General features: G+C 36.9%; 1 protein-coding gene across 2 annotated transcripts in view; it reads left to right on the top strand.

Moving 5' to 3' along the window:
• The window catches only part of COG6 (component of oligomeric golgi complex 6), a 63,951-nt gene that overhangs the window by 7,396 nt on the left and 43,090 nt on the right, over nt 1–13,465 (top strand). For both annotated transcript variants that reach the window (XM_024755415.1, XM_024755414.1), the window contains exons 4-8: nt 103–161; nt 5,983–6,094; nt 6,461–6,543; nt 6,919–6,989; nt 10,167–10,260. In XM_024755415.1, the coding sequence (XP_024611183.1) occupies nt 103–161; nt 5,983–6,094; nt 6,461–6,543; nt 6,919–6,989; nt 10,167–10,260 (419 nt within the window). The remainder of the gene's footprint in view (nt 1–102; nt 162–5,982; nt 6,095–6,460; nt 6,544–6,918; nt 6,990–10,166; nt 10,261–13,465) is intronic.

Raw genomic sequence — 13,465 nt, 5'->3', positions numbered from 1 at the left:
ATCTCATTTGCTATAGTCTGAACTCCAGTAAGTGGCAGTATTAGTTTTCTGAAGTTGAAAAAAGTTGAAATGTACTGATAATAGATATGTTTATAATTTTAGGCAGCAAAGGAACAGACTCAAGATTTAATAATAAAAACCACTAAGCTTCAAGCTGAAAGGTAAGTTTTTCTTTACATAATCAACTCTTCATTAATTTGGAGATAACTGGGAAAGAAAATTATAGATAACTTCAAAGTTAAAACAATAATCAAAAACGTGACTCAAAAATGATACAAAGTATGAGGTTGTAAGCTGTTATCCAAGAGTAAAATAAACATAAAACAATAGTTTAGGAACATTGATAATTGGGATGATTGAGAGATTATCCCTCTTTGGAAGTGATGATGCATTGTTTGTTTGCCATAGAATTAAAAAATGACTGCTTTTTAAAATGTGGATTTTTCAAAGTTTTAGTAATTTTATTATCTTTTTCTCATAATTGTCTTTTATTTTTTACTTCCGATTATGCATCTTGCTACAGTCAAGATACAGAACCGTTCCATCACCACACAGGTCTCTCCCATTGGTGCATGGACCACGATGAGAAAAGTTGCAGCCTCAGCTGATGTGAAGAGATGGTTGGCTCTACAGAGCAGCCCACTCTCTAAGGAAAGGCAGGTGCTGGATTTCTGTACTCAGAACTAAGCATGTGCCTTGAGCATCAAATTAGAATGTTTTTAGTATCACAACTAATCTTTTGAAAGAAAAGTTTCCTAGAAAAGAAATTTGCAGTTAGAGACCCACACATAAATTTTTCTGTTAAGTTATTGTTGGCTGACTATAAAAGCATATATGGATTCAACTGAAAACTGTGACTAAAACTAAGAGTAACAGATCACCAATCCTGTTTACAAAGTTTGTGGTCTGAGTTTGTGGTCTGAGTTTGTGGTCTGAGTTTGTGGTCTGAGTTTGTGGTCTGAGTTTGTGGTCTGAGTTTGTGGTCTGAGTTTGTGGTCTGAGTTTGTGGTCTGAGTTAAATCTTCCTCTTGCCATCTTTACTGTAGTGTGTAGTACAGTCTCGTAACTAATGATTGGTTTGACTCTCTTTCCTACTGAACTGTGAGCTCCTTGAGAACGATGACAATTTCTTAGTCTCTTTTTGTGTCTCCAATGCGTAACACATTGTAGATTCAATAAATAATTTTGAGTGAATGAATATGAAATATAGCTATTCCAATGTCAGGAAAGGAACATAAAATAAAAAATGAAAAATAAGCATTTTATTGGAGCTCGTAACATGTATGGGACTGGTTAATGTCTGCAGGAGGCAATATTAGAATATTGTCCTTCTGTTCATATGTTGTCAAAACTATTTAAGCAAGGTTGTTTATGTTTATTATTTTAGAAAGCCTATGAAAAAAGTGTTTTGGCCTGGCATGTTTCTGGGAAGCAAACATTTATGGCATTCTAGTATCCCAAGAGCTATGGATTTGATGTGCCAAATGAACATTTGTGTGAATGTATTTTAAGAAAATTACATAGCAGAAATCATAACAGATTCCTGGGTGCTGGCAGAGTTGTTTTTCCATTTTAAAAAATTACCTTTTCCTTTTTAACGAGAAACTTAGACAAGCATTTGGCTTTAGAAATAGAAATTCTATGGGCTTATTTGGATAACATGATATTCTTATTCAGACAAATTTATAAATGATATGAATATTTTTTCCAACTGAGTTAGAAGGAGGTCATTTTGACAGCTGTTGCTCTATAGGTAAAGTTTGGTGTAGAATTGTCTCCACAGAACTGCAGTTTAACATTTGCCCTTAATGTTTAATTGACAGTCAGAAGATGGGTTTCATTGATGATTAGGAAAGGCTATGTCCAGATGAACATACCTCCATATTTTTGAATACCACTGAAATCACTATTTATTATGTATTTTTTTGTCTCATGGAAAGGCCTACCAGCCAAATTTCTGTCTGGACTCAGAAAAACATAGCCTCTGGCTTATGTTTGTTTATTTTTGAGGTGTAGTATGTTAGTGGAAAGAATGTAGACCTTGAAAACCTGAATTCTAATACAAATCTTGGGTAAGAAGTCATTAGATTTTTAATCTTTAACGAGTTATTTCTTAACCTCCCTCAGTCTCAGTTATCACATCTGAAGAAAGGAATAATAAACTGTGTCACGGGGTACAGTCTGCTGAACACACTGTCTGACATACCTCAAGGAGCGTTACCCTTCATATTTCTCCCCCCTTATTAGACAAAGTTGTGTAGCACATCTTGTTTCTACATTGGCTTTGGTGGCTGGAAGTTTAGGCTGTTCTGCACTTAATTGCGATAGCTTTCCTCAGCTATGTTATTTAAGTTCTCATTCTTTCTCTTTTTCTTTTTTTCTTTTATTTATTTTTGGCTGCGTTGGGTCTTTGTTCCTGGGCGCAGGCTTTCTCTAGTTGGGGCAAGCAGGAGCTCCTCTTAGTTGCAGTGCACGGGCTTCTCATTGCGGTGGCTTCTCTCGTTGTGGAGCACAGGCTGTAGGCACACAGGCTTCAGCAGTTGCAGCACGCGAGCTCAGTAGTTGCGGCACACGGGCCCTAGAGCATGTGGGCTTCAGTAGTTGCAGCGTGTGGGCCCAGGGCATGTGGGCTTCAGTAATGTGGCTTGCGGGCTCTAGAGTACAGGCTCAGTAGTTGTGGCGCATGGGCTTAGTTGCTCCGCGGCATGTGGGATCTTCCCGGACCAGGGCTCGAACCCGTGTCCCCTGCATTGGCAGGTGGATTCTTAACCACTGCGCCACCAGGGAAGTCCCTCTTTCTTTCTTACTACTTTATTTTTTAATGGTTTTGTAATTTTAATTATTTGTTATAAGCTATTTTAATTTAGGTTTTGAAGTTGGTAACACATAAAAATATAAAAAGGATTTATTTTGCACAAATATACATGTAAAAATATAGAGCATATGTGATACATATTCTTTCATTGCCTGGTAAAAAGTTAGGAGAAGGCAGGGGAGCATCACATCTTTCTTCTTTCTTCTCCTTTATGTATGTAAGACTTAAAGAAGAAAATTACAGTCAGGTATAGTTTCACCACCCAGACATAGCCACTGTTAACAGTTTGGTGTATCTTCTCCCAGAGTTAGTATGTATGCATAGTTACATTTTACTTCACTCACGTAAAATTTCATGTTCGTTTTCCTATATCATTTATTTTTAAAAAACATGTTTTTTAATGTGGCATTGTATTTTTTCTTGTGAATGAACAAGCATTTTTAAATTATCAGATATTGTTTCCATTATTAAACGTAATGGTTTGGTAAGTGTTTTTAAATCATTTTGTGCATTTCAGATTATTTTCTTAGGATAAATTCCTAGAATTTGATTGTAATTAAAGAATCAAATGGTAGAAATTTTAAAAAGTATCTTCATATATATTGCCTAAATTTCTCTCCGGAAAGGTTATGCCAATTTCCAGCTTCATCAGCAATATATGAGAATGTCTATTTTATTAAACCCTGTAGACACTAGATGTTGTCATTAAAAACAGCAATTTTATAGATGAAAAATGGTATCACACTATTTTAATTTACATTTAACCGAATATTGGTAGATCAACCTTGTTTTCATTTTGTTTTGCCATGTATATTTCTTTGCTTTTTTTGTTGTTTTGATCTATATCTTATGCCTCCCCACCCACCCCTTTTTTTTGCTAGCTTTTTTCAATTATTTTGAAATTATTTGGTGGAGATGAGTTTAGAAGTTAGAGTTAAAATATGACAGGGGTATATTTTCAGGAAAAAACCAATACCACAAGATTCATAAATCATGTTCTGGGATGGTTTAAAAGAATCATTATAAAAATGAAATAATCTGTTTATTTTATATACTCAGGCAGTATGTGAATACATGTCCTGAAAATTCCTGTGTATGTGTAAAGTTTCTTTTTAAAAGTACATGGGGGTTGCTGTACGTATTTTTCTGTGACTTGTTTTTTGTACCTATAAGTGCCTTATAGATAATTTTGTGTGACTACATATAGCTCGACCTCATTTTTTATTTGCTGTATATTATTCCACAGTATGCATTTGCCATATTCACTTATGTTTTATATAACTTACATCATATACAGTGATTACATGAATACACATCAAATACTCTTAGAAGTTTTAATTTACAATAACCATTTATGTTTTATTTTAGCATTAATTTCATATACTTTTAATTTAGATACTAAAAGCCCTCCAAAAGTTACCATATTTCATTTGTATTGTACAGTAGGGCAGGGTCTGCCTCATGTGTACCTTTTGTCACCTCAGACCCTAGCTCAGGGCCTTTACACCTTGGAGATCCCTGTTCATGCTACTTGATTGTACAAATACTCCACAACTTCGTCAAGAATGGTTGTGAAATTTCACCTGGGAAGACTATATATGGTAAAACTAAAGAGTAATGTGATTTAAATAATATCTTGAATTTACAGTTGATCCTTGAGCAATACGGGTTTGAACTGCACAGGTCCACTTATATGTGGGTTTTTTTTTCAGTTAATATGTACTGCAGTCCTACACAGGCCATGGTGGGTTGAATCCTCTGGTGCAGAGGGCTGGCTGTAAAGTTGAATCTGGCTGGTGCAGATTTTCCATTGCACTGGGCAGGGGGTTGGGGGCTGGGGTCGGCGTCCCTGACCCCCATGTTGTTCAAGGGTCAACTGTGCTAGATTTAGTTTAAACAAAATGAACCAATAAAGCGATGAATTTTCCATTGTGCGTGATGAATTGACTATAAAATCCAAAAGAAACTCTCAAAACGTTTTCATTGAAATGGTTAATTTGTATAGTCTCAAGGAATTTTATGAAGTGTTAAAATTGCTTTAAATCCTGTATGATAACAATTTGAGCTTTATCTAAAACAAAACCTGTTTAGGTAACTTTTAGATATCAGTATCAGTATTAATAAGATGATTAAGGACATAGGCTATTTAAATCTGTATAAATTTAATTAGGTGATTTACATTATTTGAGAAAAACAGAACATTACTGCCACCTGGAGGACCTTTCCTTTCTAATCTATGTCATTCAGCAGGGCATTTGACTGAATTTAAAACCTCACAACTCGAGTACAAACAAAGATGGCATGCGTTGTACTGTCTGTTCAGATAGGGTTAATGTTTATCTTTGTTCAGTTTCGTTTGAATATTGTTAGATTGTGGAATATCACTGCCCTGGGAACACTACTAGTGAAACACTTATCATTTTATTTATATATCTTCACATCTAAGATCTAGAAGGCAGGGATGTTGAATTTCTGCTCTTGTAGTTTGTATTCCTGACTTGCCCTTAGATGGGACCCTGCTCAGTCCTTGCAGGTCCCTGCAGACTAGAGTGTGCCTTTTGCTAATTGTCAGCTAGTCTAGATAGGTTGCGTTCGGATAGTATAATTGAAAAGACTTTTTTTTTTATGATCGTATGCAGAAAAAGTGGGGAAGGGAGAGTGGAAGAGTGATTTTTTTGATTTAATGAGGGATTACTAAATGAATTCTTGACTACTATTTCTAACCTAAAATAAGAAAATAATGGACCTGATTTTTGGTTGTTGTGTACTTCATGTGCAAGCTTCAAAGGCTTAGGATTTTTTTAGTGACTGAGAAGAAATTAACTGGCATATTTCTCTTCTGTAAGATAACTTTGTTTTCAAGAGGCAAACTGTGCAAGTACACCTAAGTGGCTAAGGATTGTAATACCCGGACCATTCATGAATGTATTTCTTCTTCTGCTTAATGATTAATCATTTTACTGTGGCTTCTACTGAACAATATCAGCCAGTTTTATCACCTACGTGCCTGATGGGCTTCTAATATTTGAGGCAGAAATAAGGCTTTTGAAGATATTGAGACTCTTCCACACCTTTGTTTTAAAAGTTGTGTCAGATGTAACTTGTCTTAAAGCTATGCAGATGCATAGTGTGCTTGATTTTTTGTTGCCTTTTTTGAAATATTACAGTCAAACATTAGAAATAAGAGCGCAAGTTGCTGATGCCTTCTTATCCAAGTTCCAGCTGACTTCTGACGAAATGAGTCTTCTCCGAGGTACAAGAGAAGGACCTATCACTGAGGTATTTTGCTTTCTGTTAAAATCACTTAAAGCATAGCAGTTACAGATGTTATAGAGAAATCACTCTTTTTTTAAGGCTTTATTTTACCACCTAAAATTTTTTTTGATTTAAAAATGTTTTTAAATTTAGCAATTAAGGTGCATATTTTAAATTACCTTATTTTTCAAAGCAATACATATACTTTTTTTTGGTTGTTTTTAGAAGTCAAAGAGTACAACATGGCTTATAAAGAAAACCTACATCACCTATCCCACTCCTTCCCATCTCTAAGTCCTTTGGCAACCATTTTCAATCTTGTTAATTGCTTCTTTTGTAAATTCTGTATTCTAGATCTATAGTTAAAAAGAATATGCTTTAATTTTAAAGGATTTTTTCAAGGCATTGGGAAGAGTAAAACAGATTCATAATGATGTCAAAGTTCTCTTGCGTACAAACCAACAAACAGCAGGGTGAGTAGTCTTTTCAGTTCATGATTGTGTTACCTTTTATATTTCCAAAATTTAACGATTTTCTAGGTTCTTCTTAAAGTATATGACATTTTGTGAAATAGAAGTTTAATCTTTATGTATCTTTGGATAAGGAGAAAGTTATACCCTGATACGTTCAGAGTAAAACAGCAGTTGGGTATCTAAGTGATGGTGTTAAACTTGGCGACATTTAATTATAAACATTTACTGAAAAATTATTCCACAAGATGATAAAAAGTTAATAGGCTATAACCAAATCACTCTGTAATTAAATAAAGTGATTAGGTTCTTAGATATATTCAATAGCTATTGGCTAAAACTTTTTAATAAATTATAATAAACCTTTAATGTTTTTAGTTTAGAAATTATGGAACAGATGGCCTTGCTTCAAGAAACATCTTATGAAAGACTTTACCGGTGGGCTCAAAGTAAGTGATTTCTTTTATGCAGTCTAGATTCATGAATATTAGTGTTTGATTTTGTTATTTCACTTAGTCTTTATTTGATATCATTTTGATCTTAGTAGACAAAAACTATTTTTAAAAAGAAAAACTTTATATTTGAACATATTGTCTTTGTATGTGTCTCATAAACATCTAGTATCATTCAAGCACTGTCTATGATTAAGGATGGGAATAAAAAAATAAAGACAGTATTTCTGCCCCAGATTATCTTAAAGTTGATTAGACATCTCTTGTTATTTACATGACATGTTATTTACATATAGTAGTTACTACAACTATAATAAATGGTGAGTTTTTCTATTACTGCTGTAACTAATTTAACACAATCTTAATGGCTTAAAATAACACAAATTTATTATTTTATAGTTCTGTAGTCAGAAATCACCATGCTAAAATTAAAATGTGGGCAGGGCTGCATTCATTTCTGGAGGCTCTAAGGAGTAGTCTGTTTCCTTGCTCATTCAGTTTGTTGGCATAACTTAGTTCTTTGAGTCTGAGGACTGAGCTCTGAGTTGCCTTGCTGGCTGTCACTGAGGGTCTTTCCCAGCTTCTAGAGGCTGTCTGCATTCTTTGGCTTGTGGCCCCTTCCTCCATCTTCGAAGCCAGTAATGGGTAGATGGAGTCACTTTCTCACTTTGAATCTCTTCTGCCTCTTCTTCCATCTCATATCTCTAACTCTTCTGCTAGCCTTTTTTACTTTTAAGACCTATATGATTATCTTGGACCCACTTGGGTTATCTGGGAAAATGTCCCTATTTTAAGGTCTGTCACCTTAATTCCATCTGCAAAGTCCCTTTTGCCACGTAAGATGGCATATTCACAGGTTTCAGGGATTAGGGTTCTTTGGAGGACCATTATTTTGCCTATCACAGATGGTTTATTTGCTTTAGATTTGCTTTAAAATGTTTCAGTAGTCTGTTCATAGAATTGCCTGTTAAAAACAAAGTAGTTAAGACTTCAAGAATGGAACATGTGCACAGGATATTTTAATAGATGTTACCAGCTGACTGTTGGAAGGAGTTGGGATTAAATCCAGTTAACCAGTATACTTGTACTTGACTGTGGAAAAACCTTATGTGTTTCAGATGATTTACTCTTTATCTCCAAAACTTCTTTCTTTTTTTTTTTTAATGTTTATTTATGTACGTATGTATGGCTGTGTTGAGTCTTCGTTGCTGCACGCGGGCTTTCCCTAGTTGCGGCGAGCGGGAGCTACTCTTCATTGCGGTGCACGGGCTTCTCATTGCGGTGGCTTCTCTTGTTGCGGAGCACGGGCTCTAGGTGCGCGGGCTTCAGTAGTTGTGGCTTGCGGGCTCTAAAGCGTAGGCTTAGTAGTTGTGGTGCACCGGCTCAGTTGCTCCGCGGCATGTGGGCTTTTCCCGGACCAGGGATCGAACCTGCGTCCCCTGCATTGGCAGGCAGATTCTTATCCACTGCGCTACCAGGGAAGCCCCAGAACTTGTTTCTTTTTCTACTTCTCTTGTTTGCACTGTTTACTCCTATTTGAAGTATGGTCTGGCTTTCCCTCTTTATATCCAAATCCTACCTCAGTCTTCAAAGTCAGGCTTAGGTTCTACATCTTCCTGGAACTCTCCACAACTACATTAAATCATAGTGGCTTTTCCCATCTCTGAACACTAACTACTGAATATATTTATTTGGTATTCAATAATTTACTACTCTAACATAACTTAACTTTTCATATATGTATGTCTTAGCTCTCCAGTTAGATTTCTGTTTTCATAAAGGCAAGGACATTGCCTCATATTTATTTGTGCTCCCATGACGTCTAACATGGAAGTTCCAAACTGACATTCTGACTCCTAGGGACATTGGAGTCATCGTAAGATAGCTCCAATCCCATACACGTGTATGTTTTTCTCAGTCAGTGTGTGCCAGAAAAATATACTGCTAGCGTGAGGTCCTCATATTCCCAAAGGTTGGGAACTTCTGAACATGCTCTGAGTTTTTTGAGCAGAGTAGACATTTAATAAGTATTTTATAGATAGGATAGTAAAATAAAGGACATATTGGTGTACAGATTTTTTAAACAGTTTAAAATCTAAACAATTTTGAAATTATAATCTTAATACTATATATTAGTTACCCATATAAACATTTTAGCAAACTCCTTGAAGATTGCTCCCAAGGTAAGGAACTGGTAATATATGTTTAGTACTCCCTTCCCTCCTTGACATTGCCATGTGTATAGCAGTTATTTAGTGCACGTTTGTTCATTGACTGGTTCCTTCAGAACTGTAGTTTTTTATAATAATAAAATATGTGGGGACTTCCCTGGTGGCACAGTGGTTAAGAATCTGCCTGCCAATGCAGGGGACACGGGTCTGAGCCCTGGTCCGGGAAGATCCCACATGCCGTGGAGCAACTAAGCCCATGAGCCACAACTACTGAGCCAGTGCTCAAGAGCCCGGAAGGCACAATTACTGAGCCCGTGCGCCACAACCACTGAGCCCACGTGCTGCAACTGCTGAGGCCCGCGCGCCTAGAGCCCGTGCTCCGCAACAAGAGGAGCCACCACAATGAGAAGCCCGCGCACCACAACAAAGAGTAGTCCCCGCTCGCTGCAACTAGAGAAAGCCCGCGTGCCGCAACTAGAGAAAGCCCGCGTGCAGCAACAAAAGCCCAACACCCCCCCCCCAAAAAAAAAATATATATATATGGTATACCAGATAGCAGATGTGGTCATTTGAAGTTATGTAGGTATTTAAGCTTACATTTTTAGTTTGACAGCATGAACTAGTTTTTGATTGGCATGTTCTCTAGGCTTTTCCAAGCTTTTTTTTTTTTTTTGCGGTACGCGGGCCTCTCACTGCGGTGGCCTCTCCCGTTGCGGAGCACAGGCTGTGGACACGCAGGCTCAGCGGCCATGGCTCACGGGCCCAGCCGCTCCGCGGCATGTGGGATCTTCCCGGACCGGGGCACGAACCCGTGTCCCCTGCATCAGCAGGCGGACTCTCCACCACTGCGCCACCAGGGAAGCCCCCCAAGCATTTTTTTAATACAGTATTTAGACTCTGGCTGTACAACAGACATAATAAGGTACTTATTAATTGTACTTTAACAAGTGTTATAATGTTATAATGATTATATAACACAATAAGTGTTATAATGATTTTTCAGGTGAATGCAGAGCATTGACACAAGAATCATGTGACATATCTCCAGTACTGACTCAGGCAATGGAAGCCCTGCAGGATAGACCTGTCTTATATAAGTGAGTGACTTTTTCCTAATTAAAACAAAACAACTTACTTTTTCTTCGATAATTTACGTTGACTTTCAGTATTATCAAATTCACATACAATAGTGTGAGCAATATAATAATTACAGTGATGTTCTTATCTCATCTCGGTACCATTGGGGCATCAGCTTATTTGCATATTATTACTTGCTGTAGAATGCAACATGGAGATGAAAACCAAGGTGTCCCTGTATCTAGACCACCTCTTATTTGTGTACAGGCTAAGGGCTTTTCCCCAATCTGTCATCTCGTTAACGACCTAGGAATTGTATGTAACTAAAACTCCTGTATCAACCCTGCCCTGGAGAGAAGGTCGAATAGACTGACAAATAATAATTGCCCAGAGATGAAAAAAGAAAATTTAAAATTAGAATTCCATTGGTAGGACTTAAGAAAGAAAGAGTTCAGGTATTGGATCCTGTAAGTTATGTCAGCCAAGCGCTATGGGATAATGCTTTGGATAAGAACTTTATGCATTATTAACTTATAAATTTTTTATTCTGTATTTTTTCTTTTACTTTTCATATAAAATAGAAGTAAATACCTTTTTACTTTTAATGCCTGGAATAGTATGGAAATAGGAAGACCAAGTGGGGAGTTAAAATTCAGGAAACAGAAAGCCAGGGGACTCCTGCATAGGCATCAGTCCTGCCCTGAGCCATGCCTTTCATCTGCTTATGTAGTTTTAGAGGATTTCCTTCTTACTCTGTTTTCTGACTGGAACATTGCTTGTCCTGTAATGAGGTTCCAGAACACAAATGCTGGACAGCTACATAAAATAGTAACATCCCAGTGCTACTTACCGAGTACTCACTATGTGTTAAGCACAGTTCTAAGTGCAGCAGACTTAACATCAATAAAACATTGCCTTCAAATTGCTTTGTTTCATTGAACAAATAGACAAATCCACTTTAATGAATACATTAATTGCTTTCCTAAAAGTCAAGTCTCAAGTGCTTTGTGGCTCAAGTAGTCTGTGGTGAGGAAGGGGGTGAATATTAGAGGAAATTCCCCTCAGGAAGTAGGTATGAAATGACTTCTTAAGGTGATAAGCATTTTCCAGGGCAAAAAGGGAGGAGAGAAGATCCCAGGTTGAGGGAACAGCAGGTGCAAAGGTGTGGATTGAGGAGGAAGGTGTACCTTTAGGAGACTGCAACAGCTTGCCCTGGCTGTTGGGTTAGTAGCAAGAACTGGATCATAATAGCCCTGCGTGTCGTGCCGGTGCCCGTGATAAGCTGATGTTCACTCCTGACCACCAGCGCAGCAGATCTTATCGACTTCGAAATTTCTTTCCCAGCTTTTTCACTGTAAGCTATTGGTGTTTGATTATGAGAGTCTTTTGGTACTTAAAACATTTGGTGTTTGTTTAATAATGTGTAACATTGACCACAGATTCACAGTTGTTCACAAGGTTAATCTTTTTTTAAAAATGCCTTTGTTTTGGGCATCTGAAAAGGTCAGCTGACTTCTATATAAACATATTTTTTCTAAATTTTGATTCTTGATCAACACTTGGAAAGGAGCAATATTGCGTAATGGTTTAAAAGGTGGGCTCTGAGTTAGATTTTTTGATGAACCCATGCACCTTTATAAGCTTCAGTTTCCTTGAGCTGTAAAATGAGGATAAAAACAGTGCCTGTCTTGCCGGGTTGTTGGGAAGATTAAATTAGAATGTTCCCATAAGGTGTTTACCATAATGCTTTGCTCATCACAAAATATTAGCTATTATTTCTATTTTGAAAGGAGATAAACTGGAAAGTTTTCAACTAAAGAGAAGTGTATTTAAGGCCTGCACGACAGTAAGGCAAAATGCTTGAAAGACAAAGAATAGAACTAAAATAGGCAAAGATTTATCTCCAAAGGACACACAGGGGATGGGGGCAGTAGTGCAGTATGGAAGGTTGTAAGAAGCATTTGCGGGTTGAATGGGGAAGAGGGAGGATTTTAGTGACAGTTAAGTACCATAACATGAATGCTAAGAAAGAGAAAATGGTCCTTTCATCTTAAGTAATCACCTGTTTCCAAAAGTGGTGGTTTCTTTAAATTTAGGGAAAACTTAATAGTATATCATGTTAACCACCAGATGGCACTATATGAACTTGATTTAAGTGATGTGTAAAAGCTTCACTGTTCATTATTGTGTCTCACGTGTGTAAGTATCAGGTACAAGAAAATGTCACTTACTGAAGTCTTTGGGGAAAGTTGCCATACTCAGTTTTTCTTAGGTATTATATAACCGAATGCTAATGCGTTATTGACTTTTAATAAATCAAGTACAGAAGTTTCTTCAAAAAGAAATTTATTACAAGTAGAAATGAACAGATTGATGTTGTCTTCTTTCCATTGGTAAACCTTCAGCATATAAATTATTAAAGAACATAGTAATGTGTACATTGCTGATTTTATCTTTTAATTCTTTTTTGGACAAATTTTTTCATCTTTTAATTTGCTGTTTGACCAGAATTTTTCTTTTTCTACTATGGCTAGATATAAAAAAATGGAGATTTAAATTTTTATTTTAACTAGAGGCATTTTAGAATATTTACATAATTTTAACAGTCACCTTTGTAAAGCTGCATTTTCAGTTTTTGACCTTTGTTGGAAGAGAATCCGTTTTGGTCAAAGAAATTTTCTTCTGTCTCTGGGAAAAGATGTTTCATGTCTTCAGGTGTCATTGAAGGTTCCTTTTAGTTCATGCTGTTCTTCGAATTATATCTATTGCAGGAAAATAAGCATTAATATTGTTTATATGTTATAGTAAACAGATTCTAGTGTTTGTTAGGCTTTTTAAATCGCTCCTCCCCCATTTAAAATGCCAGTGGATTCACTGGTTTCTAATATAACTTGTGGTCACATTGAATAGTCCTAGAAACAGAAGTTACGTTGTTTCTGTTTATTACATAGCCATTTGGGTCCAGAGGGTGAAGATTAGTTTTACATATTTAAAAAGTTAAAAGTTTGTGAATTTTGTGCTGTCATAAGGAGTCGTCTGATCACAAGTCATTTCATGGAATTGATGATCATTTAAAGCAGGGGTCCCCAACCCCCAGGCCGCAGACCGGTAGGGGTCCTTGGCCTGTTAGGAACCGGGCCGCACAGCAGGAGGTGAGCGCTGAGCCAGGGAAGCTTCATCTGCGGCTCCCTGTCACCCCCATCGCTTGCATTACAGCCTGAGCCA

Source organism: Neophocaena asiaeorientalis, unplaced genomic scaffold (assembly GCF_003031525.2).
Source record: "Neophocaena asiaeorientalis asiaeorientalis breed wild unplaced genomic scaffold, Neophocaena_asiaeorientalis_V1.1 scaffold59, whole genome shotgun sequence".
Classification (NCBI taxonomy): Eukaryota; Metazoa; Chordata; class Mammalia; order Artiodactyla; family Phocoenidae; genus Neophocaena; species Neophocaena asiaeorientalis.
The sequence above is the reverse complement of the archived record's forward strand: the minus strand, read 5'-3'. Positions and strand labels throughout refer to the sequence as shown.